Source organism: Artibeus jamaicensis, unplaced genomic scaffold (assembly GCF_021234435.1).
Source record: "Artibeus jamaicensis isolate MK-2021 breed Jamaican fruit bat unplaced genomic scaffold, CSHL_Jam_final contig_519, whole genome shotgun sequence".
NCBI lineage: Eukaryota > Metazoa > Chordata > Mammalia > Chiroptera > Phyllostomidae > Artibeus > Artibeus jamaicensis.
Window position 1 is genome coordinate 44955177 of NW_026521871.1, and position 26509 is coordinate 44981685.

The 26509-nt window shown below is 45.3% G+C and overlaps 1 protein-coding gene across 8 annotated transcripts in view; it reads left to right on the plus strand.

The window, feature by feature from the left end:
- FBXL2 (F-box and leucine rich repeat protein 2) overlaps window positions 1–26509 on the plus strand; it is a 57036-nt gene that overhangs the window by 11903 nt on the left and 18624 nt on the right. For 3 of the 8 annotated variants that reach the window (XR_008392321.1, XR_008392320.1, XM_053669082.1), the window contains exons 4-13: window positions 8276–8350; window positions 10450–10544; window positions 20112–20180; window positions 20281–20376; window positions 20603–20729; window positions 20876–20950; window positions 22157–22287; window positions 23724–23784; window positions 24526–24570; window positions 25039–25095. Coding sequence is in view for 5 of the 8 variants with exons in the window: in XM_053669082.1 (XP_053525057.1) it covers window positions 8276–8350; window positions 10450–10544; window positions 20112–20180; window positions 20281–20376; window positions 20603–20729; window positions 20876–20950; window positions 22157–22287; window positions 23724–23784; window positions 24526–24570; window positions 25039–25095 (831 nt within the window). In the remaining 3 variants the exon portion in view is untranslated. Of the gene's footprint in view, window positions 1–7949; window positions 8005–8275; window positions 8351–10449; window positions 10545–17433; window positions 17487–20111; window positions 20181–20261; window positions 20377–20602; window positions 20730–20875; window positions 20951–22156; window positions 22288–23723; window positions 23785–24525; window positions 24571–25038; window positions 25096–25257; window positions 25490–26509 lie in introns of those variants that run through there. The other 5 variants (XR_008392322.1, XM_053669083.1, XM_053669084.1 and 2 more) reach the window with 5 other exon arrangements.

Consider the following 26509-nt stretch of genomic DNA (forward strand, 5'->3'; position numbering starts at 1 on the left):
ACTGCATCAGTAGGTGTGATTCTTTGACCTTCTGGCCACCTTCCTTGCTTGTAGCCAAGGTCATTTCTCTTCCGCCGTTGGACTGCGTCTGTTACCACCCCCTTAAACTCTGCCATCTTCCGTTGCTGAGCCGATCAAGTGGAGCCTCGGTTTCCCCTGTGGACCGTGAACAAGTGTGACCTGGGATGATTTGCTGCTGTCCATTCGTTTATGTCACTTCGCGTCACTCAGAAAGATCTGTGAGGTTTTTGTTCCATCCAAACATCTTAATGCCAGTTTTAAGGCAACCCAATATTCACAGATTTTTTCTGCCACCAATTTTTAGTTTGTTACTTAAGTTTTTAGTTTTGCTTTTTCTACCAACTTTCACTCATAAATTAAAGGTGTTCAAGTTCTCCCTGTCTACCCTTCTCTCTCACACAGTTCAACAATACAGCTTGTGACTTTATTCTTCCATGGAAGGCAGTCGTATGGGAATATGTAGTTTGTCGTAATCTACTTATCTATTATTAGTGAGTCGTGTTGTTATTGCCGATGTTTGCCTTCGTCACTACTGTTTCTGTTACGTCTGGAGCCCGCCTCGGTTGAGATTGCAGCTTCCCCACTGACTGGTTGGGGTCCCAAAGTGACTTGACTCTCGGCCATAATTTCACGTATCTAGGACTTGGCGAGAGTAATGTTGCTGCTTACCTTGTGGCATTGTTGCTAGCTCTCAGAGTACCTGGCATGTAATGACTGTTAACTGAGTGTTCATTTCTTGTTATTCATCGATATCATTTTGGAGGCCTGACAACGCACTCTGCGCTGTTGGACAGTCAGTTCTAGTGCGAACGGCCCGTGAAAGCCAGCTGTCCTGAAACGGACCTGGTTTATGCCCCTGCCAGCGGTGTCCAGGAAAGAGCCTGCTTCTTAAGTGAGTTAAAGTAGCCCATCAGCTGACTTACATTTTAAAGATCAAGTCTTTCCTCTGCTAGGAGCTCGATTGCAGATTCTTTGATATCGGAGGCGTTCTGGCAGAAGTGGAGTCAGTGCTGTTTCGGCCTCCTGCGTTTGCACGGAGTCACGCTCTTCCTTCTGACTGTGGTCCTTCCTCTGGTTTAAAGTGTCTTTATGCAAATGCAGTCAGAAGCTGGCTGACTTCCGTTTACGGTGTTTTATTTTAGTTACTATTTAGTGCTCAGTATTGATGAAACCTCTACTCATGAATTAGTAATGGAATAATTGGAACTGAGCCATAAAATATCTATTCTTTGTCAGAAAATGTAATGGTTACATTTTTTAATAATGAGCTAATTAACTTAGCTTTAACTTCTCTTGAAAATATGGAGGGTCCGAACCAGAGAGAGGCTGTACATTCATGTGAGGCTAGTTTTCCTATTCTGGAGTCATTTTCTTTCTTTAATCTTTTCTTTATTAGATTTTAAATTAAAAAGCTTGATAGCTCCAGCCAGTGACACAATAAAAGATGCAGAGAGAAAAGATGAGTGTCCGTTAATGCATGCCAGCTCTCCAATCGGTACTACCTGTACCTCTGGGAACATTTCCGAGGTGGTCAACTCCTCCGTGCTGCCTCACGATTACTCTCCACCAAGAGTTCGTGTAAGGTTGCCTCTGATTTCCTTTCAGAAAGTGAGTCTCTGCACTGTGTAGTTCTGATGGGGTAGACTGTAGGGAGAGAAAGCAGTGGCTGAATTTCAGAATTTCCTCATCTGGACGGTTGAAATAAATGTGCGTGTTTGTCTCATAGTTGAGTTCTTTGGAGACGCCCTTAAAAGAAGACCCATGGAATTCAGGTTTTTTTTTTTTTTCCTTTTAGATAACATCACTAAACCAATACTCTGCAACCTCACATTTAACATTTGCTCAAAGGACATAGGTGTTTTCAATAATGTCCCTCAGGGCATGAGCACAGGCGTGGTGGCCTTAGGGACCCACTTTGTTTCCTGTGTCCACACTCCGAAGACTGGTCATCTGCACCGGAGAGCTGGGCCTGTGTTTTCACCTTGGGGTGTATCCCTTTGAGTAGGTAGTTCTCTGAAGAAAACGTGGAGAGGGCCTGGCATCGCTTTCTGGTGACCTAAGGACAGGGAGGCAGTGCACACAGACAGAGATGCCAAGAGTCCCCATGTTCCGGGGCTCACTGCCTCTTCCCCTCCCGCGATTTCTAGCAGAACAGCCGAGGTGCCTGTGGTCCAGTTCCCCACACTTCCCCAAAGCTTTGTCAAGGTTCTGCCTCCAGTTCGAGAGAAGCTGTTGATATTCCCGTTCATTCTTTTTTTTGTTGTTTCCGAAGTTGTTCTCAGTGGGCCCCACCCCCTGAGACCAGCGTGGACTGGTGATGATTATTTGGGGAAGAGAGGAGTGTTCCTTGAGTGCCCTGTAGCAATTCCATTATCACCACTGGATACTCAAAACAGGCTTTTAAGGTGGATAGGACAGTTAACCATCCCCATTTTATCGGCAGAAAACCGGAGGCTCAGCAGTGGAGTGAGTCAGCCAAGGCTCCACAGTCATTACAGACGTGGTCTGTGGGGTTTGCAGGGTCTGTCTGGGTCTGAGACCTTAGCCGAGGCCTATTTGTTTTTTTGTCTTTAAAGACTTTTTATTTATTTATTTTTAGACAGAGGGAAAGGGTTAGAGAGAGGGAGAGAAACATTAATGTGTAGTTGCCTCTCGCATGCCCCACACTGAGGACCTGGCCTGCAACCCAGGCATATGCCTGACTGGGAATTGAACCAGTGACCCTTTGGTTTGCAGGATGGCGCTCAATCCACTGAGCCACACCAGCCAGGGCCCTCGAGGCGTAATGACATTGAATCTCCTGTTCTCCTTCTATATCTTAGTACTTTTCAGTCAAAAAATTGTTTGCACAGTATTAGTTTTATAATCTACCAAGAACACTTCACATATCAACCTATAAAAAATGAGGCATATAACAGATTATTCAGCACTATGGGTCATATGTCTAATGAGAAATAAACTAGCTTATGTACCCAAGTTTTGCTTTTTGCTACAGTAATGGAAGTGACGGATAGTCGATATCCTACCAGGGGTGTCCAGCCTGTGGCCCGGGGTGGCTGTGAATGCGGCCCGACACAAAGTCATAAATTTACTTAAGACACTATGAGGTGTTTCTGTGATTCCGCGTCACAGTGTATTTCACGCGTGGCCCTAGACAGCTCCTCTTCTAGTGTGGCCCAGAGACGCCAAAAGGTCGGACCCCGTGTACACCGGAGTAGAGCATCATGTGTCCCGTGCTATTAATCGTCGTCAAAGAAAAGGAACACCTGACTTCTGGGTCCTGTGACCACGTAATTGGGTTAGCACGAAAGCACAAGGAAAAACAATGGCCATAATAAGATAAAACAAAAGAGTAAACACATAGTTCAAGAAAGAAACCATCTTAGTGTACTCAACTGGGATTAGCAAATCAGCAAGGCCGGGGTTTTAAGCCACCCAGAGAAGGGAAGCGAGGCCTCGCATGGACGAAGGGAGGGACCGAATGTGACCACTACACAAGGCAGGGACCCTGGGAAGTTTCCCTGCATCGTGTACGGTGGGAGCGGGAAAAACCCCAGACCCAGAAAACAAACAGACAGATTTGTTTCTGACCAGGGCTCTGGGTGAGGGGGAGTAGGTCTTGAGAAATCTAATCTCATGTGTACAAGATTTAGAAATTCCAAGCTTAGAAGTTAACTTAAAATTTATGCCAGAAAGATGAAATCTTTGAGAGAACTCGGCAGAATCCAATGTGAAACAATTTCATAGGGTCATTTCAAGAACCAAGATGCATGAGCTTCCCACACATCAGTAATTCGATGAAAATGAGGCCGTGCTAATTAGAAGACACCTAAGGAAACTATCCACAATAAGAACCAGTAAATGGATTAAATGTCTATTAGATGAAGCTGAAGAGGAATAGAGAACTGGAAAATAGAGATGGGAAATTTATACATAATTCGGCATCAAGAGAGAAAAAGATGGAAATACAGAAAAGGTTAGGAGACGTGGAAGATGAGATTAGATGATTCAACACACGTGTGAAGAAACTGCAGCCAAGGAGTACAGTGAATGTGTGTGAAGGGCAGTGTTTAAAGCCAAGCGGCTGAACATCTTGTAGACCGGATTAAAGGAGTTTGATGAGGCCAGTATTACTCTAATACCAAACTAATTGGGGATGTTATTAAAAAAAGGTAAATTATAGGCCAGCATTGGTCATGATTGGACTTCTCTGAGCTTTGGAATCTACAGTTTGGTGTTTGGGGGCTGGGTTGGAGGGGGGCCAGAGGAGGGAAAATGAAGACATCTGTAATAATGTCAGCAATAAAAAATAAATTATAAAAAAAGAATTGAATATAGGGATATTAAACTACTCCACAAAGCCAGTGAAATGTGTAATTAGGAAAAAATTTTTTAAACTTCTCAGCCATTTTGAAAGAAATACCAAAATATGTCTTTTGGTATTGCCATTAGGTGTGTGAGAGGGGACCCCCAAAATCTGGAATTATCTTCTGGAGGACAGTCCTCTTGTAATCCAAGCTTCTCCCACGAGGTGCATGTTCTAGGAACACATCTGTAGCAGTGTACCAGCTGGTGTTGTTGTGAGAGGTTGCATTCGGCTTCAGTTAATTTTTTTGAAGACAACACATTTGCCTATTTCATGATGTGTGATTTACGAGCTCACCTGCCCACACTGTGTTGAGTGTTCAACAGTTTTTAACCAAAAAGGGCATGACTTCCATGCCTCACCCTCCCCATTCACCTGATCTCCCCCCAAGTAGCTTTTTTTGTTTGTTTGTTTCCCTGGATGAAAAAAGTCCTCAAAGGGAAACGTTTTGCTGATGTGGAAGAGGTGAAACTAAAAATGGCAGAAGCACTAAAAGGCATCAAAATCAGTGAATTCAAAAGCTATTTAGAGCAGTGGGAAAAACATCTCGATAGGTGTATTGCATCAAATGGAGAGTAGTTTGAAAGTCACTGAAGTTTAAACATGTAAGAATAAATACCCAATTTTTTATAAATAAGTTACATTTTGGGGGGAATCCCTCCTTGTATGTTACATCCTTTATAGCTGCCCCACAATCCATCTTTTGAGATAGCACAAGGTTTTATTCCTTAGTTCCATGGAGATGAATTACATTGATTGATTGATTAAATATGTTAAGTCAGTGTTTGACTTAACCATGGTACGTTAAGTCTTTCTACATATCACTGGATCTGATCTCCTGGTACATTGTTCAGGGTTTCTGCATTATGTTCACAGGGGAGACTGGTCTGTAGACTTCCCTTCTTGTAGTTATGGGCATGTTTCTGGATTGGAAGACTTAGTATTGTAAAGATCTCAGTTCTCCTTCAGGTTCCTATAAATCCATGAAATCCCATGAAAAAGTGCATCAAGTTTTCTCGTGGAAATTGATGTGCCGATTGTAAAACATAAGTAGAAATTCAAAGAGCCAAGAATAGCCAGCGATAACCAAGACAGTCTTGATGAATAAGAACAGAATCGAAGGACTCAGTTACCAGGTATCAGGACTTGTTACAAAGCTTCAGAATTAAAATGTGCACATTGCCACAGAGGTAGGCACACAGACCGAGGGAGCAGAATACCAGGCCCGCAGGTGCACCTGCTCTGTGTGCCCGTGTGTATGTGTTGATAACCAAGTTCCACTGCAGTGCTTTCCTAACTAAAGCTGAAGTCACCACCTTTGAGGTGGGAAGGCATTTCTAGGAGGAAGTGGTCTGGAGGGGCGAGTCCAGTCCTGCACTGCTCTAACTCCGGCAGCTGTCTCTGTTCTGCTGCCGGGGTCCCAGGCTGCACCACTCAGGACGTGTACTGTATTCATCGAAACATGACTCAGGAATTTGGCGTAGGCTGCAGGTTGGCATTTTGTGGTCCAAATTCAGCCACATGGAATCGTGGGGGCCTGGGGGAGAGGGGAAATGGTGTAAATACTAAAGCCGGTCTATTCTTCATTCAATAACCACGACACGTGTAGTAAGCCTGAGATGAGGAAGGTGGGCTTGTGTCTGCCTGTCGGTTCCCGTGTGTTGGAACGTGTGAGCCTCTTGCTTCGGTCAGTGTGGTCCTAGCGTTGACAGGTAGGTGTTGTCTGTGTGCACAGACCCCTGCACCTGCTGCCCAGTTGAGGAAACAGCATCTTGTCCAGTCCCGAGGGGAAGCTGCATTCAACTTCAAGGTGGTTTGCAGAATGACCATTTGCTCGGGCTCTCAAGCCAGACTACCTGGGTTCAAATCGTAGCTCCATTCTTCCCGTCTGTGTGGCCTGGGCAGGTCACTTAGCCCCTCCACGCTCAGTGTCCTTCCCTGTAAAATGGAGATCGCATTGTTGTGACTGTTAAATGACCAACATACATTGTGGCTAGCACTTAGTAATACATACTCAATGTTAACTGTTGTTATTGTTACACAACCAAGAGGTGATAGAGTCTGTGGTTTCCAAGCTGGTACATTCACCAGGGATTGTCAAGGACAGCTTAGCCAACCCCCTTTTCACCCTCAGCTTGTGCTGCAGAACCCAACCCCAGCATGAAATGTGGTTCTGCCATAGCATGCTTGCTTCTCTGCCTGGTCCCTGGTCTTTTAGGGAGAGCTGACGGCATGTCGTGGCTCTCTGTGGAATGGTCGTGTGGCACAGGACGAGGACATCTGAGGCAGGAGGGCTTGTGGGTGGGGCAAGATGGGCTCCCACAGAGGCAATGGAGATGTGCAGACACCCTGAAATGCGTTTATATATGTATTTAAGTACAGATTTTCGGCCACTAGCATTTTCCTGTGCACAAAGTTCTGCTGAGTCTTTTAAGGTGAGGGCAGCTGTTACGCGTCTGTCTGTCCTTTGCTTTTTACTGGAAGATGATGAGAGCCTCATTAGGATGGTGTGTGTGCTAACGCCAGCCTTGTGGTGCTGCTCCTGAGTGCACCGCCATAGGGTACAACTCTCTGCTGTTTTACTACTATTCTTCCCCGAGTGTGTGGATTTTCCGCTCACCGCTGGTTGTTACTTTGAAGAATTCTGAAGAACTCGCAGTTGGCTGTTTGGCTTCTCCCCCTTCTTCCCTCCCCCACACAGAGCAGACTCTCGTATTTACCTTCCCGGGCTGCAAGAATTAAGATCCTATTATTATCCGTGCTCTCATCCCGTCCACCTGTCTTCTCATAGTAGAGATGGTATTTGTCTTCAGCTGTGACTGCACAGGACTGAGGCACACGCAGCTATCTGTCACTTCGCCGTCATCAGCAACTCATCTCCACTGCCACAATGTCAGGCCTGGCTCAGACCCCAGCCGTGACAGCTCCTGCTTCCTCTAGGGGCATTACCGATGCCAGCTAAGGTTTTTGTTTGTTTCTCTCTGCTGTTCTTTTTCTTCCCTTTTCTCATCTTCTTTGGCTTCTTGGCTTTTACTCACAAAAAACTGGTCACTTACAGACTTTGAGCTCCATCTTTCTGCCCGAATGGATTTTTATCATCGAGCTTTTCTTGGTCATGCTGTCTGAAGTTCAGGTACCTGAGCCTGGTTAGAGCATCTTCCACCCAAAGAGGGGTTTGTGCTGTGTGTTCGGGGCACGAGAGTTAGATGAATTGAGCTTTCACTGGGCATAGTTCCTGGGACATTCACATTGGTCTCTGAGAAGAACACGTTATGGTTTGTCTCATGTCCATGCCTAGAACAAAGGAAGTAAAAGTTTAAGAAGTTCTGTTTTAAGGGGATTTGTGTAGTGTGTCTAAAACAGCTTGGGAACATGCAAACATTTAATATTTCACAGTAGTATGTGAAATTACAGTGTACTTGTGTATTGCAAATTGAAGAATCTTGGAAAAAAACATGCGATATATCCAGAAGGAGCATTAGATTATATCTTTCAAGTTATAAATATCCTGAAATGTTAACCCCATCTCATTTTTTTTGTTTTTTTCCCCCTTTCTTCCCAGAATATTTTCCTTCTTGGATATAGTAACTTTGTGCCGATGCGCACAGATTTCCAAGGTAGGGTATTAACCAGATTTTTCATCAGTAAATATCAGGTTTTATTAAAATGAGGATGGATTTTGGTTCAAGTAAACAGTTAAAAACAAAAGTGTCATCTTTTACACTTAATATAACACAGTGTTGTTATAATTCCATATTTGGTGATCAGCTTAATGTATATTAGGGATAAAAGTTTGAAAACACAAAGGTTGAATCAGACTTTCTTTAATGCTCTCAATCAATGTCCCTCTTCCTCCCCAATCCCTGGCCTTTTGTGCCCACCTCCCAGGCCTGGAACGTCTTAGCCCTGGATGGAAGCAACTGGCAGAGAATAGACCTTTTTAACTTTCAGACAGACGTAGAGGTAAGTTCGCCTTGTTTCAGACAGAAGACTTCTCAAAAGATCCGTGAACTGCTCAGTCCCGCCTGCCTTTTTACTCTGTTGCACGTAGATTCACTATGAAGCTGGCCAGGTAGAGCAGAGAGGGAGAAAACCTGGAAGGTATTTTCATACATGGAGACCGGAATTCTGCTTGTGTTTCACTCTGCTCTGTATCAGTAATAGGTTGCTTGTCCGCCATGTTCGTGTTTATAATCAGAGTTTCACCCCTGAGCTTTTTAAAGCCTCACACCTGCCTCGCTAACACCCGCTTCAGGGCTTTAATAGCAGCAGACGGCTGACAAGCATCTTTTGATCGGAAAGGTCCCATGAGAATTCTAATTCACTGTCGAGAATGGAGATGCGGCAGAAGCTGGGGCTGGAGGAGGAGTGAGGCCGGAGGTGTCACTGGGGTGTCGTGCCAGCTGGGCCCCTTTGGCCATTTAATTTCTCAGTGCCTCAGTTTTATCTTCTATAAAATAATCTTTAAAGCCTTTTATAGTTCCAGGATTCTGGTGTATTTATCTGGAAATATGTGTATCTCCATTTAAGAGTGATAAACTACCAAATGAGAAAAGTTTATTTAAAAAGAACTTTAATGTTGAAGTCCAATTTCTCATCTGCCCCTGAAGAGTGAATTAACAAAGAACATTGCCCGTAATAATTGTCTGTGATAATTGGGTGCTGTTTTAAGGACTTGGAGATTCTGAAGTTTACTATCTACCCAGCGTTAGGAAAGTCTCGTTCAGGTTTAGCCAACTACAGTTACAGCAGTGGGACTGCCTTTTGATTCATTTACCCATACAGTGTGTTCATCCAGTGTTTCTGGATGCAAGTTTTGTGTCTTTTTCAATGGATGAGGAAATGAATGCACGTCAAACTGAAATGGGCCCAACAGTTTCCTGTGAGCTCCTTGGCCTGGTGTTCCCTAGAAGAGCTAGTGGCCAGTGGTGGAGGCCGTCCGCCCCCTTCTCTAGGTTACTTGCTGCGGCAGAGTCTCTGGTCCTGTGTCCACCTGGTGGGCAGAGCGCCTGCAGCAGATGGGCCTGAGTGTGGGGTTTCCTCTCGGGCGCTCTGAGCTGGAAGCGGGGACTTCAGGGCCTCACCCTGGAAAGATAAGTTCCAGCCCCTGGCTCGGTCTGTGGTCCCTGAATTAGGAGTTCTCCGGTGCTCTCGCCAGGTGTAATGGCAGCGGTGGTAACGGTGTCCCACCCAGACATGCTCACATGTGTAATTCCTCTTCAAAGTGGTGATCTCTGGATCTTTAGTCCCTGTGTTTACTTCGTGAAATTGAGAACATTAAAGTCCCCAAACTGTATGTAGTATTTTCTGTTGGCCAGTGGACAGTCGTGGTTTTAAAAAATTTTTGCAAGATTTTTTTTCTCTTTTTCTGTGGTTTGTATTGTCGCCTCAAATTTCTTTGATGCCTTTTCCAAACTGTACAACTTTTTGGAACGCATTTTAAAAACTTTTAACTTCAGATATCAAAAATACATGTTCCAGACATGCTGTTCCTTCCCTTGAACGTGAAGCGGGGGCCAGGACGCTGTAGTGGGTGTAAAATGAGCCACAGTAGGTGCAGGACAGTGTTAAAATCGGGTCTGGAGTAGAGAAAGCGCTTCTTCCGCATGCAGTCACCCTTCCCCCCTCCGTGCTCCGCCACACGTCCTCCTTCAGGACAGGTGCGCTGAAACAGGTGGTTGCCAGGAGGATGAGGGGAAACTTTTAGAGGGATAATGTTTAGTTGCAGTAGAATTTCTTTGTTGAAGCAACAGTGTTTTAGATCTCTGCCCAGCAGCCCAGGGTTTCCGCAGCTGACCTCACAAAGCCTTGTAGTTGGTGGAGGGGCCATGAGCCAGGGAGGCCTGCCTTCAGAGTTTTATGGCTTTCAAAACGTAATGCGCTTAAAAAAATAATGCTTTAATTGAAAACATTTTTCAGTGTGTGCGGCCCCTTCATGCTCCAGGGACAGAAGTGGGGTATTGGAGAAACGTTCTGGAATCCCTTCTCTTACACCTGGAAGACTATTCCGTCCTGTCAGATAAGCAGCATGGACAACGTTTCTTTCCAACTCTCGATTCCAGGGTCGCGTGGTGGAGAACATCTCGAAGCGATGTGGCGGCTTCCTGCGCAAGCTCAGCCTGCGGGGCTGCATCGGAGTCGGGGACTCCTCCTTGAAGTAAGTCGGACGGCAGCCGCTCATTCAGGCCGGGGCAGGCGTGTGCGCCAGCAAAACTGAACCACGCGTGTTGTGTGCTTTTCTTCTGTGAAATTCTGTCTGTGGAAATGGGCATAGAGTCATGAGAGAACCTTGACTTTGGAGTCAGCAGGCCTGGATTAGAAGTTGCGCTGCACTGCTGTTCAGGACAGGACGTGACCTTGGGAGGAATTACTTCCCCTCCCTGAGTGTCAGTCCCTCCTCCGCAGGGCGAAGGCCTGTGCAGGAATGTGGAGGGTATCACGGGAAACAGCGTGTACGGAGTGCCTGGCACGTAACAACATCATCGTATTGGTGCGCCGCCCGTCTTCTGTTCCTGCTTCACTTTCCCATCTCCCTACTTCTCGTAATAGTGGCTACCTTTTATAGGCATTCTACTAGTAAAATAATCCCTCCAGTAACTTCGTTAGCATAGCCTGGAATTTTGTTTACCCACAGTGGGACGTTACTTTCACGTTCATTGTATTATAGTTGGCAATGTATCCTGCCCAACTAAACGTATGTGCGTGCGCACCTCTCACTGGGGAGCCATTATTTATTGGAAATGTTGTCCACCCAGGGTTAATGTGCTTTGAGCTTTTGTGGAGACAGGACATAATTAAAACTTTTATGTTCTTATCCTGTAACTTCTGGTATAGTTTGAGGCCGGCTAATCAGGACACAGGCTGCCCCCTAGTCTTTGTCCTTTGCAGACTAAGTGTTACTACAGTGTACACCAGGTTGCAGACCGTCAAGAAGAGCGTGCCGTATGTAGAGATTGCAGGCAGTAGAACTTGTCATCGGAACATCTGCCACACCATTGCTAAGAAAATTGACTCATAACATCTTTTAAGGATCAAAACACTCTTTAAGTGTTATGGAACAAAGTGATTTTTTAAAAAAATCAAATTGAGATCATCAGACCAAATTTTTTGCTACGTCAAAAGCTTTGTAAACCTGTGGAATAGGGTGAGTCTATTTTAACAGAAGGCTTAAATGAACCAAACAGGACCTGAGATAATTTACAATAGAGTCTAATAGGGATTCCGTTTATTTTAGTAGGAACTGAAATAAATGTAGTGGAAAGTAACATACATGTGATTTGGATTGTCAGTGAGGAATATCAAAGAAAAATATTCGTGTCAATTGGAATAAAGACATATACACTAGCAAAACTATCCTGCAAGGCTAAGAATGTTCATTGGCTTGCCCTAAGTTTTAGAGCATAAGCCTAAATTAACACCTGTATAAGTTTTTGATATGAGACCAGACTACTGTGAGAAATAATAAGCAGAATTATGACTCACAAAGAATTTTATTATGCCTCCAGTTTTTTATTATAATCACCTAGAATTAGCCTTGACCTGTATACATGCTGTTTTGGTAGGAGGGAGGCTCTTCATTTATCAGTGTTTACTGAGCATATACTATACCAAGTACTGATATAGGCAAAGGAGACAAACAGTAGTAATCAAAACAGATTAAAATCCCAGTGGTAATGGGATCTCGCATGTATGTTCTCTAACTTCTGCTCCATCATAGTATGTTAAGTCCTGTGGATTTTTAACGGCTTTTTTGAGGTATAGCTGAAATACAATAAACTGCGTATTTGAAGTGTACAATTTGATGAGTTTCAGCATACATATATATATACCTATGAAACCAACACTGTAGTCATGATAACGAACGTGGGTCCCACAAGTTTCCCCACGTGCCTTTGTGATTTCTCCTTCCTCCCGCCCTGTCTTTGCCCCATCTCTAGGCATCCACTCCTCTGCCCTCTGGCCCCGTAGGGTAGTTGGCATTTCCTAAAATTTTATATGTATTTATTCAGTATGTATTCCTTTTTGCCTGATCTCTTTCATTCAGCATAATTCTTTTGAGCGTCTCAATAATTTATTCCTTTTTTTGCTGAGTATGGATATACTACAGTTTATTTATTCCTCCATCTGTTTATGGACACTTAGATTCTTTCCAGTTTTCAGTCACTACTTACAAAGCTGCTACGAGCATCTGTGTACAAGACTCTGAGTGTCACATGTTTCCCTTTCTCTTGGGGACGTAACCAGGGATGGAACGGCTGGATCACTTGGAAGTTACGTGCCTGATTTTTAAGAAACCTCCAAACTGTTTTCCGTGATTGTCTGGTACGTTTGACATCCCCACCAGAAGCGGGCGGTGCTGCTGGCTCCTCCGCACGCCTGCCCATCAGCACTGCGGGGCGGTCCTCCCCCTGCTGGCCGAGCCGAGAGACGGGCGGCCGTGTCTCCTTGTGGTGGTGATTTTGTTTTCTCTAATAACGCAGGCTGTTGAGCATTTTTATGTATTTTTTGCTATCTGTACATTTTCTTTGCTGTAATGTTTGTTCATTTTCTGTACAGAAAATGTACATTTTCCTTGCTTAAATGTCTGTTCAGATGTTCTGCTGTTTTTTTCCATTATGTTGTTTGTTGTCTTACACTGAATTTTGAGAGTTCTGAATATGGTCTGCGGACAAGTCCTTTGTCAGATATGTATTTTGCAAATATTTCCCCCTAGTCTGTGGCTTATCTTTCGATTTTCTTAACTGTTTTGAAGAGGTGTTTTTAATCTTGATGAAGTTCAAGGTATCAATTCCTTTCTGTTATGAATCAATGCATTTGGGGTATATATGAAATCTTTGTCTAACCCAAGGCCATAAAGGTTTTCTCCTGTGTTTCTAGAAGTTTTGTAGTTTAGACCTGTGACGTATGTTGAATTGGTTTTTGTAGATGGTGTGAGACACAGATTGAAATTCTTTTTTTTTTTTTGGCCTCTGGTGTCCAGTTCTCACACCATATGTTGAAATGACCACCTTGTCTCCACTAAATTGCCTTTGTGTCTTTGTTGGAAATCAGTTGTCCAAATAATAGTGGGACAACTGTCAGTGTATGACTTATATTTTTAATTGATCTACTTGTCTATCTTCACACCAAACCACACTGTCTTGATAACTGTAGCTTTATAATAAGTCTTGAAATCAGGGAATATTAATCTTCCAACTTTGTTCTTTTTCAAAGCTGTTTTAGCTCTCCTAGATCCATTCCATTTCCATATAAATTATATAATTGCCTTGTCAGTTTCTACAAGAAGCCTTGTCGGAGTCTTGATTAGGATGGTGTTGAATCCAGAGGTCAGTGGGGGAGACCTGACACCGAAACCGCCTGAGCGCTCCCTCCCACTACCGCGGTGTGCCTTTCCACACCTGGTGGTGCGTTACCACCTCTCTCAGCGTGCTCTGCGGTTTTCAGTGGGCAGGGAGTGCACACCTTTCCTCGTATTTATCCCTAAGGTTTACAAAACATTACTGTAAATACTACTGTTTTTAACTCCAATTTGGATTGCTTATTGTTAGTAAATAGAAATACTGTTGGTTTTTATACAGTGCTCTTTTATCCTGCAACTTTAATATACTCTTAGTTTTAGTAGTCATTTTGTTAATGGCTTTGGATTTTCCGTGTAGACAACTGTGTTACCCATAAGTGAAGAAAGTTTTTCTTCTTTGTCTCTAATCAGTGCTTTTTCTTATTCTTGTCTGATTGCACTGGCTGGAATCTCTAGTGTGGTGTTGAATAAAAATGGTGAAAATAGACATCCTAGCCAGTTCTCAGACTTAGGGGAAATGTATTAAGAATTAAGTAGGACTTCCGCCAAGATGGAGGTATAGGTGGATGTGCCGTGCCTTCTCACACAACCAAGTTTAGGGACAACTAAATATTAGCATCAGAAAACACAACCAGAACACGGAAAATTGAACTTTTCGGAAGTCCGTTAACAACAAATTCTTCAGCCCGACCGGTAAGGGGCGAAACCGGTGTCTGGTGAGGGGTTGCACAGGAGGGCTCGGTCGACCCGGGCGCGGAATCCAGACGCACGAATCCAGACGCACGGGTTCCAAACGCAGGATTGGACCTAGTGAGCGACCGAGCAACCCACCGGGTGAGCGACTGCAGAGGAGACAGTGGGGAGGCGGTGCAGTGTGTTGACTGCGGTTGCCTAATTGCCCGCAAGCGGACAGGCGAGGGAGTGGGCGGTTGGACCGGCCGCGGTGATAGAGGGCGCCGCCATTTCCCCGCTCTGACCACGCCCCCACATACAGCGTCACAACCCAGCGCCCTGGGAGTCCAAGGCACCGCTTCTCACATTTAAAGGGCCAGAACAGACCAAAAATGTCGCAGGAAGACCTCAAAGCCCCAGAGATAAATCTAAGCGACGAAGAAATAGCAAAACTCTCAGACGCACAGTTTAAAACACTGGTCATCAGGATCCTCACAGATCTGGTTGATTATAGCCACAAATTAGAGAAACATATGAAGGCTCAACTAATGGAAATGAATGGAATTCCACAGGAAACCCATAGCGATGAAAAGGAAACTGGGACTCAAATAAATGGAGTGGACCAGAAGAAAGCAAATAATGGCCAAACAGAAAAGAGTGAAGAAGCAAGAATTCAAAGAAATGAGGAGAGTCTTAGGAACCTCCAGGACATCTTTAAACGCTCCAATATCCGAATTATAGGGGTACCAGAAAGGGGAAAGGCACAGCCACCAGTGGAAAACTTATTTGAACAAATAATAAAAGAAAAATTTCCCCAATCTGGCAAAGGAAATAGACTTCCAAGAAATCCAAGAAGCTCAGAGAGTACCAAAAAAGTTGGACTCAAGAAGAAACACACCAAGGCACATCATAATTACATTAGCCAAAATTAAAATGAAGGAGAGAATCCTAGAAGCAGCAAGAGCTAAGGGGACAGTCACCTACAAAGGAGTCCCCATCAGACTGTCAGCAGATTTCTCAAAAGAGACCTTACAGGCAAGAAGGGGCTGGAAAGAAATATTCCAAGTCATGAAATCTAAAGACCTACAACCAAGATTGCTCTATCCAGCAAAACTTTCATTTAGAATGGAAGGACAGATAAGGTGCTTCTCAGATAAGATCAAATTCAAGGGGTTCATCATCACCAAGCCCTTATTATATGAAATGTTAAAGGGACTTATCTAAGAAGAAGAAGTTAAAGAAACATGAACAGTGAAAGAACAACAAGCTCACAGTTATTAACAACCACACCTAAAACGAAAGCAAACTAAAAGGACAGCTAGATCAGGAGTGGAAACATAGAAATGAAGATCTCAAGCAGGGTTAGCAACAGGGGAGTGGGAGGAGGAGATGGGGGGAGAAGGTACAGAAAATAAGTAGCATAGACAGTAGATAGAAAATAGATGGGGGGGGGGCAAGAATAGCATGGGAAATACAGAACCTAAAGGACTTGAGACACATGGACATAAACTAAAGGGGGGTAATGGTGGGGATGGGGGGGCAGGGCGGAGGGAAATGAAGGGGGGAATAGAACAACTGTAACAGCATAATCAATTTAAAAAAATAAATTAAAAAAAAATTAAGTACAATGTTAGCTATAGATTATTTGTTCAATGATCATCAAATTGAGAAGATTTTGTTCTACTCCTAGTTTGCAGTTTTTCAGAGTGGATGGTAGAGTGTGTCAAATGCTTTTTCTGCATATTTTAGATCATCATAGGTTTTTCTTACTTAGTTTATTAGTATGGCGAATTACATTGGTTAAGTTTTGAGTGTTAAACCAACATTCCATCCCTCAGATTAACCTTACTTTAGTCATCGTGTATTATATTTTTATATATTCTTGGACTTACTAAAATTAAAAATTTTTTGTATCTGTATTCATAAGGGCTGTTTTATGGTTTTCTTGTGATTTTTTTTGGTTGGATTTAGTTACCAAGATAATACTGGCTTCATAAAACGAATTGGGAGAAGGACACACCTCAGCTTTTTGGGGAGCATTTATGTATAATGCCTATTGATTATTTTCCTTACATGTTTGGTAGAAGTCATCATTGAGGTTATTTAGGCCTGCATGTTTCTTTTGTGGAATGGTTTAAACTACAGATTGTATTTCTTTCCCTCTTTTTAAAAAAGATTTATATTTTTACAGAGAGAGTACAGGGAGGGAGAAGGAGAGGGAGAGGGAGGTTGATTAGTTGCCTCCCCTGCAATCCCAGTGGGGAACCTGGCCCACAACCCAGGTATGTGCCCCAAACGGAACTGAACCGGAAACCTTTGGTTTGCAGGCCAGTACCCAGTCCACTGAGCATCACCAGTCGCGGCACAAACCCTGTGCCCTGTATTGATGTATTTCTTTAATATGTACACAACTCTTCAGTCTTCCGTTTCTTCTTGAGTAAGTTTTGCTGTAGTTTCTGTCTTTTAAAGATTTTGTCCATTTCATCAGAGTTCTTGAATTTATTGGCATAAAGTTGTTTATAATACCCTCTTATCATTTTTTCAATATCTGCAGTGGTATCTCCTGTCTTTATTCCTGATACGGTTTTATTTTTACCATATGAAAGTAGTTGTCATTTTTAATAAAAATTCAATGATTATACAGTGCCTGTTGAAATTTATATAGTCTGAATATTTTTACTGGCATTAATACTGTATTTTTAAAGAGCAAAGATTAGTAAATTCTTCTGAGATTGTTAATTTTATCTTTTTTTCTGTTCTCTCTGGCTAGACTTATTAGTTTTATTTGTATTTGTAAAGACTTAGCTTTGGGTTTCATTGGTATTTTATTTTATTATTATTTTTTGTTTGTTTTTTTACTTCTTTGATTTCCATTCTGATCTTTATTATTTACTTTCTTTACTTTGGGTTTCATTTGGTCACCTTTTTTAAGTTTCATTTTTTATTTTATTTTATTTTAAATATTTTATTTATTTATCTTTAGAGGGAAAGGGAAGGAGAGAGGGAGAGAAACATCAATGTGTGGTTGCCTTTTGTGCATCCCCTGCTGGGAACTGGCCTGCAGGGAACCGGCCTGCAACCCAGGAATGTGCCCTGACTGGGAATCGAACTGCGGTTGTCTGGTTCACAGTAAGTTTCATTTTTTAAAAGATTTTATTTATTTATCTTTAGAGGGGAAGGGAAGGAGAGAGGGAGAGAAATACCAATGTATGGTTGCCTCTCGTGCGTCCGCTGCTGGGAACTGGCCTGCAACCCAGGCATGTGCCCTGACTGGGAATCCAACTGCGGTTGTTTGGTTCACAGGCCCACGCTCAATCCACTGAACCACACCAGCCAGGGCTTTTTTTAGTTTCTTAAGGTGGAAGCTGAAGTCATGGATTTGAGAATTTTTGTTTCTTTACTAATGTAGAAGATTAGTGCTATGAATTTCACTGAAGTGCTGATGTAGTAGCATATCAGAAATTCTAATGCTGTTTGCATTTTTTAGTTCAAATACATTCTCTTTACCTTTTGATTTCGTTGTTGACCCATGGCTTATTTAGAAATGTATTGCTTCGTTTCCAGATATTTGGACATGTTCCAGACTTTTACATGGTTGATTACTACTTAATTCTGTTATGATCAGAGAGTGTACTTTATCTGGTGTGAATCTTTTACCTTTGTCTCCATGTTTGCTTTTGGGCGTTTCCATCGCTGTTCCTTGGAGCTCAGCAGCTGTTTCTCTCCCGGTGTCTGATCTGCTCCTCATCCCATGTAGCCAGTTTCTCTCTCTGCCACTGTGCTTTTCATACCTAAACGTTTTAAGTTGGGGCTTTAAAAAATATCTTTCAGCCCTGACTGGTGTAGCTCAGTAGATTGAGTAAGCTTGTGAACCAAAGGGGTGCTGGTTCGATTCCCAGTCAGGGTACATGCCTGGGTTGGTTACAGGCCAGGTTCCCAGTGGGGGCCACGTGAGAGGCAACTACACACTGATGTTTCTCTCCCTCTCTTTCTCCTTCTCTTCCCCTCTCTCTAAAAATAAATAAATAAATAAAATATTTTAAAAAATCTTCATGTCTCTACATAACATGTTTTTAAACACGGCATGCTTCATCTTTAGCTTCGTAGCACTCTAGTGCACAGAGCACGTTTGTAATAACTTTTACTGCCTTTGTCTGCTGTTTCTAGTGTCTGGGTCAGTTGGAGGTCAGCCTCGATGGACTGAACTTGCTCTTCATTGCGGAGAAGATGTATTTTCTGTTTTCAAGTGTAGGGTAGTTTTTTGTTCAATGCCAGGCGTTGTAAATTTTACTTTGGGTGCAGATATTTTTGTATTTCCGAAAATATTCGAGTTACTTGGACCTCATTCCTTTCATATTTTGTTTTTAAAATTTGTTAGTTTGGACCAAAGTAGCATTTGGCCAAGGGCTAATTGCACCCCATTCCTGAAGCAAGAACCTCGTCATTACCTTGCCCGGTGCCCCTGAAGGGTGACATCCACACTCTTGGGGGTGGGGTGGGCCTTGTTCCTGGCTCCAGGGGAGCCCTGGCTGCCGTCCCCTCCAGTGCTTGTTGGAGGGTCCCTCTGCAGATCTCTGAATTTCTTTCCCTGTAACGTTGATTCTTTTCCGATAACTCTAACTGCCTTGGTCAGAGACTTTTGGCTTCACATCCTCAACTCGGAGCCCGTCCGGCTCTAGCTTGGTTCCTGTGCTGTCACGGGGCAGAAGGATGTCACAGATAGAGTGACATCCGGCACGAGTGCAGCTTTTGGAGAGGTTTGGGTAATGCATGGAAGAGTCAGGGCTCAGTCTTACAAGATGTGTTGAAACTGAATTTTAGGAAAAATGCAGAAAATGCAGAAAACCCAGCTGATATGTTAAGCATTAAGTGGCAAGTAGGAGATGTCTAATTTTCTGCTTCTGGCCTTGCCACCAACCCACAAATCATTGAAGGAGCAGCCCTTCATGACTCAGTGTCTCCCTCAGTGAGTGGCCAGTTCTTGATACTGATCAACTACCCACCCCATCAAAGGCAAGAGGCAGTTTTCCCAGAAAGACCGCAGGGCACTAAGTGACAGCATGGCACAGCATAGGAAGGATGCAGACTTCTTACTTCTCACCGACTTTCCTTTAAAGGGGAGGTTAACAGGGCCCCGGGCCTCGATTCTTAGTGGACCACAAAGTGTGGATGAGGAGAGTTCAGACTGATCCGTAGTCATTGCCGAGCAGGGGTTTCTAGTGTGTCCTGGGCTTTTACAACGTGCAGTACGGGACTATTTAGTCGGGGGCGCTGGCCTCTTCTCCTGCAGACTGTGAAATAAAAAATGACCACGGCCAACACAGTAGCTGCCCACTGAGAATGAATCCAAATTACAGCTATTTTTTGGTCAGATCAGCAAAAAATATTTTTTGGTGTGCCACAGAGCTGTAGTGATCAGTGTGTGTGTGCCATGAGGTGGAAAAGGTTGAAAGTCGCTGCTCCAGGGCTTTGCTTTTCGAAGCGTGGTCCCCAGAGCAGCAGTGCTCTGCGTGGGGACCAGAACGCCAGTTTCTTTGTGGGCGCATTAAAGTTTGAGGAGCCCTAGTACCTGTAGTCAGCAATAACATATTGTCCACTTAAAATTCTGTTAAGCGAATAGATCTCATGTTAAGGGTTGTTTGCCCAATAAAATAAAATTTCGAGGGGCACCGTTCTAAATGTGAATGGTTACTCATGCCCTCTAGTGGCTACCCAGCAACTTGCAGGGAGTTTTTAAATGTTTTTTCATTTCAGGACCTTTGCTCAGAACTGCCGAAACATCGAACATTTAAACCTCAATGGCTGCACAAAAATCACCGACAGGTAAGTAATGAAAATTAGTTTGGTGACTAATTGGCTACAGGGAGACGGAGAGGAGAGAAACACGGTTGAAAATGTCTTTAGTGCCTCTGCTCTTTTTCAGCACGTGTTACAGCCTCAGCAGGTTCTGTTCCAAGCTGAAACATCTGGATCTGACCTCCTGCGTGTCCATCACCAACAGCTCCTTAAAGGGGATCAGGTAGGAGTACCTGCTGTGTGTGGTCAAGAGAAATACCCAGAGCTGAGGACATGTTGATGTGTCTGAAGCCCTTCTAATAGTCCCCGGGAGCAGGAGTTGGCGGCTTGCACAGGCCCCAGAGGTTCTCTCTCCCTGGAGTCGCTGGTGGTTTGCCAAACTCAAAATCGGAAGTAAGGCCTCCGCAGGACAGACTGCGCATGTGTGGCTCTGCTTCTCGTTCTCGCAGTGAGGGCTGCCGAAACCTGGAGTACCTGAACCTGTCCTGGTGCGATCAGATCACGAAGGACGGCGTGGAGGCCCTGGTGCGCGGCTGTCGAGGCCTGAAGGCGCTGCTGCTGAGGGGCTGCACGCAGGTACCGGGGTCGGCGCGCCGGGTGCATCCACCCTTTGTCCAAAAATGGGTGTGGGCACTTCATCCGGGACTTGCTGCTGCGCGTTTTCCCCGGCGCCCTGCGGCTCCCTCACCTGGCTCCACCCCTCGTTTCCTCTGTCCACCCAGTTAGAAGACGAAGCCCTCAAACACATTCAGAACTATTGCCACGAGCTCGTGAGCCTCAACTTACAGTCCTGCTCGGTAAGTCACGTGCCTTTCCTGTGCACCCCTTCCGCTCCCGGTTTGCTCCCTCAGGGGCCTGCTGTCGGGGCCCCGCCGCAGCATCCCGGGCGGGTCTCGTCCCGTGGCCTCCTGTGATCTGCCCGCTGCCACAAGATGCAGCACAGCCACCTGAACAGACAGGCCCATGCAAAGCCGCTGACGTTTCTCCTGCAGATGTTACGCGTCGGGGCTCAGGTTATGTTAGGCTATCAGGAACCCGCACAATTCGTGGTAAGGTCTCAGTGTCCTTCTACTTATAAACTGGGGGTGACGACCCTTGTCACGGTGTCTCTGTATAAAAAGGAATGACAGATACACAGATGCTTTGAAGATGAAGGGCCAGAGCAAGGTGTAACTCTCCTCAGAGCAGCAGTCTCAGAAAAGCTGTCGTTCCCGCGGTTGTAAATATGAGTCATTGGGGAGAACGCTTTCCGCTTCCTACTGGGTTTCTCAAGGCGAGCATCGTTTTGAAAAAATAAGAGAAATCCCTTGCATGCGGCATTTAGTGACTGAATCACAAAGCTGTAGAGTCCCTGAGGATGGAGGGCAAAGGAGAAGCTCTTCTGGACACTTAGCGACCACAGGGGCCCGCACGGCTCCAAATAGCACCTGGAACTGTGTGTTGGCTTGCCCTGGCCAGGACTGAAGTATGACATAAACATGCATGTTTATTTCCATGTAAATCTGTGTACTTAAATAACGATATTATTTTGAATGTTCACTTACCAGTGATTTAGTGATTTAGCTTTGCTATTTTATAAATATTTGAGGAAATACTGTAGACATTTAGGATTTATGTGGCAGGTAACTAAAGCATTCATCTATAGAAATTCAACCAAAAATTAATATGTCACTTAGTCAAGTCTCATGAGCTCTTTCTTGAATCAAATTTTTAATAAAATTTTATGAATTTTTCTTGAAAAAAAAATTCAGCGAACCTGGGAAGGGAAACAATTTGAAAATACGTATCAGTCTTCTCGGTGATGCTCTGCTTCTCAGGCTGCGCAGAAGTAACCTGAATGCTCACCTGCTGTGTACATCACCTCCTCACCTTGTTTAAATTGCCGGGACCCAGTGCTGGGGACCGGCAGCTGAAGCCAAGGGGCCACAGTGGACCCCATGTTCCTGCTGCTCCCTTTCAGGGTGCTGGCGCCCTCTGACCCTCCTCTCCGGTTCGGTTTCCAGCGCATTACAGATGAAGGCGTGGTGCAGATTTGCCGGGGCTGCCACCGCCTGCAGGCCCTCTGCCTCTCTGGCTGCAGCAACCTCACGGACGCCTCCCTCACAGCCCTGGCTTTGAACTGCCCGAGACTTCAGTGAGTGGCTCTCTGCCTTGCTCTGCTGTTCAGAATGTGGCGGGGCTGACCTGGGGGGATTCCTGGGGGAGGGGAAGTCTTGACGAGCTGGCGGCATCAGTGCTGGGGGAGGAGGCAGTGGTTGTGGGGGGGTGGTCCAGGGGGGCTGTGTGGCATCCAGTTCATTTTGGGGCGTAGGGGTAGTGCTGAACTGTCCGCCACCGGGGAGTCTAAACCGTGGTACCTTGATGGGCTGCACGCATTGAGCCCCCACTCTCCCTGATTTGCTTTGTCGTGTCATCACTCTGACATCAGAGTGACCCGATTGTCAGCAGGGTGATAGCCCTGCATCCAGATGTCACGTTTCTGCCTCTATGGACAGAGTTGGGGGAGGGGCATCCCAACTGCCATGTTTATCATCTCCCAGCCGGAAGCAACGTTTTGCTTGAGTAAATAATGATTTATTTTGATTCTCCACATAATACTATGTTAAATCTTCAGTAATGGCGACAAAGTATTAGTCATCACTAATCTCAGTTGAACTCTAGGCTCCGGGTTAGGCCCTTTTATAAGCAGTATCTCACTCCATCCTCCCTGCGTCTCCAGGAGGGAAGCCCTGTTACTCTCACTTGTTTCTCAGGGGAGAATCCCAGGCTCAAAAAAAAAAAAAACAAACCATGATTTGTCCTGGATCACATGAGTAAGAATTAAAACTGGAACTTGAACTTGCTGAGTTTGACTTCAGAACCAGCTATCTTAACTCCTGTACTATGTTTTAGTATTTTTTATTTGCCAGGAAAACGAATCCATTTCTTATGCATACATCAGTTACGTATCTTTTAAGGATTGTCTACTTTTGTCTTTTGCCCATTTTTCTTACTGGTAAGGAAGATTCCAGATAATTTTGATGTTCCTGCATAGTAAAATGTATCTGTGTGATTAAAACTGGTCAGAAACAGTCAAAATTATATGTATTATATAATTATATGTATATATGTACTATGTATAATTATATACACATACATGGCATCCATCCTTGTTAATATAGGAATTGAGAATTAAGTTTTTTTTTAACTCTTTCATTGTCTGTAAATTTTTTAATTCTCCTGTATGGTAACTGAGGATTTCAGTAAATGCAGTACTTATCAAGATGATTTTGTTGAGTAAAAGTTCATTTAAATTGTGTTTAAAAGTCAGCAAACACCGGAGAACTAAAAACAGCAGCAACAATGTACTGGCATTGTGGGAAGACCCCTGGATCTGCCCCGGAATTTCCGGTGGGACCGCGGGACCGAGGGCAGGTCCCGTTCCTCCCTAAGCCTCATCCTCTCCTCTGTGCGGTGGGGCAGCATTTGCATTTACAACCCTGAGGGCTGCGACCAGAGGCAAGGGCGTGCCAGCGAGCGTGTTTCCGCTGCTAACAGTCGCCACTCTCTTCCCCCCGCTCTGCATCCCAGGATTTTGGAGGCTGCCCGCTGTTCCCATTTGACTGACGCAGGCTTTACACTTCTAGCTCGGGTAAGGTGGGGGCTTTATAAAGTAAAGCCCAACTCTAACTCGCCTCCCTCACTCAAAGTGACGTGGAGGGGTTTCGGAGTATGCAGAGAACTACCTTCAGAAAGGACCGGGGCCATGTAGAATAGTCCTCGGGTGTGCCTTGCTTTTTCCCAGGTGGTGGGAAGCTAGGGAGGTCCGGGAGGGTTTGTAGTGGGCGAGGCCGCTCTCCGTGGTCAGGAGGGGCTGCAGTATTGGAGCCTCCTGCCTGGGCCGATGCCCTGCCTCATCCACACCCAGCTGGGCTCTGCTCTGCCTCCACTCCATCCTCCACATTGACCTGCACATGCAGACCCCCTTGGGGGCCCCTCTGGCCTGTCGTCACGAACCCGAGTCCTCCTGGGGATGCCAATACACGTTCTTTTATCCCTGCCCTCACCTGCCCAGGCTGTGGCCCGGCACCCTCCCGCCCCCACTGGGCCCTTAAAGAACCTCCTTTGCAGCTGGTGTCTGTGAAGGTGTAGGCAGCCACCACTCCAGGATGAGAAAAGGCAATGCAGTCCGGGGCAGCCCTGTCCCCATTTCCAAAATGAGTGTGATTCAGAGGGCTCCTGCTGGCTGCCTGGGTCTCTCTTGGAGCAGGGCACCTTTCCTACTGGAAGAGAACAGGATATGGGGCCAGTGCTCAGCGGGCGTCACGGGGCAGGCCACCAGGGTCGTCCTCACCACTGACCCGTGCTGACGGGGGCCTGTGGACTCTTTCAGAATTGCCATGACCTGGAGAAGATGGATCTTGAAGAATGCATCCTGGTGAGTGGACCCCCTTCGGCCCTGGCACGGGGGCCATGGCTATGGAGTGTGTGAACTTTGGTCTGTTCAGTCATCAGATAGCGACAGCTGAGGTGGTCAGAACAGCTCCATGTTTTACCAAACATAGAAAAGACTCATTTCACAGAACTTAGTAAAGAAATAAGCGTGCACTTCCAGGGATGTGGTGACTACACAGAATCCCCGGGGACCCTCCTTGCCCACTCTCTTTTTGTCCCCAGTCCCTCGGCCCCCTTAGGGAACCAGAGTAGAGACCAGAGAACGCTTTGCTTCTGCAGGAGGGGGCAGAGTTGAGGTTGCCGAAGAAAAGAGGTGCTCCGTCCCTGCCCGAGCAGAGCGGGCTTGGGAGGCGTCTTTAATTCCCTCTTGATTCCCCGGTTCAGAAGCCGTCGTTAGGTGCTAAGTTCCACCGTGGAAGCCACACTGACGCAGCACATGGTCTCTCTCCAGATCACCGACAGCACGCTCGTCCAGCTCTCCATCCACTGCCCTAAACTGCAAGCCCTGGTGAGTCTGTTTCTGTGACTTTTTTCTTCCGTTAGGGATGGAGAGGCCTCGCCATAGGCTCTGGGTTTCCCTGCTGTAAAGGCATCATTCTTGGTTTCAACAGTCTCTTGGTCGGGTTAACACAGGAAGCAGGGCATTGAAATGTTACTGCTTTAATTTTAGGATGTGCACCTAATAGAGGGACCCACATCCTTACTTCACTCGGGTTCCTGGTCATTGTGTCGGGTGGAGTGAAAATTAGCCCACTACAGTGATGGCACCTACGACAGAAGACTGATTACTCGACCTCTGTAACGCGGTTTGAAGTCAGGGAGGACGATGCTCCCAGCTTTGTTACATTTGCATTTCGTATCTGTGAATATGTATATAGATACAGTTTCTTTCCCATATACAGGTATGTACTACATAAATAAATACTAATAAGTAGAATGTATTGAACGACCCAAAGTTGAGCAGTGAGAAGTAACACTGACTCTCACGCGTGCAGTTCACGCTGGGAGCCTGGGCCCGGAACTGTGCTGCTTGTACCCCCTGGACAGCTGGCTCACTCCACCCTCCATGAGCCTGAGTGACCCGCTGTGGGTGTCCCCATTTTATTAGTGGAACAAACTGAGGCCCAGCTACACATCTGCTTGGAGACCTGAGACCTCCTGACCGCCACAGGGCCTGGTCTTCCCTGTGGCTGGCCTGGGATTTGTCGTAAGCCAGCTTTCTCTGACTTTGAAACAGACTCTGTCCTCAGAGGCTAGAGTTTGATAACATCAAAGCACCTTTGGCCTTGAGTTACTCTTTACTCTCCCCACCAAGTTCCCTTATTTCCACATTCCCTCTGGCCTTTGGACAGCTGTGGGACTTCTAAGAGCTCGGGGTCAGATTTCAGGGAGCTGTCGGGAATCTACCTGTGTCGGCATTCTCTGACTAACCTGTCTCCCATCTGCATATTACGGTGACTTTGTACTTAGAAGTCTTAACTCCCACAGTGTTCTGCTTCCGTGTGAGATCATAAGGTGTTAATCCTCCTCTATTTCACTGGGCATAACGCCCCAAGGCCCATCCGTGTTGTCACAGATGCAGGAATTCCTTTCTTGTGGCCGAGTTCTCCACTGCGTGTGTGTCTGTCTTACACTGTCTTTACCCAGTTAGCCAATGGTGGACACGGAGGCTGTTTCCACATCGAGCCTGTTGTAAGTGAACATGACAGTGCCTATGGCTTCTTTAAACTGACATTTTCATTTTCTTCACATACACAACAGCGGAATTGTTGGATCATCTAATAGTTCTAATTTTTTTGAGGAACCACCTTCTGGTTTCGACAGTAACTGCACCACTTTACATTCCAACCAATAATGCACAAGGGTTCCCTTTCCTCCACATCTTCAACACTTGTTACTTCTTGTCTGTTTGATAACAGCCG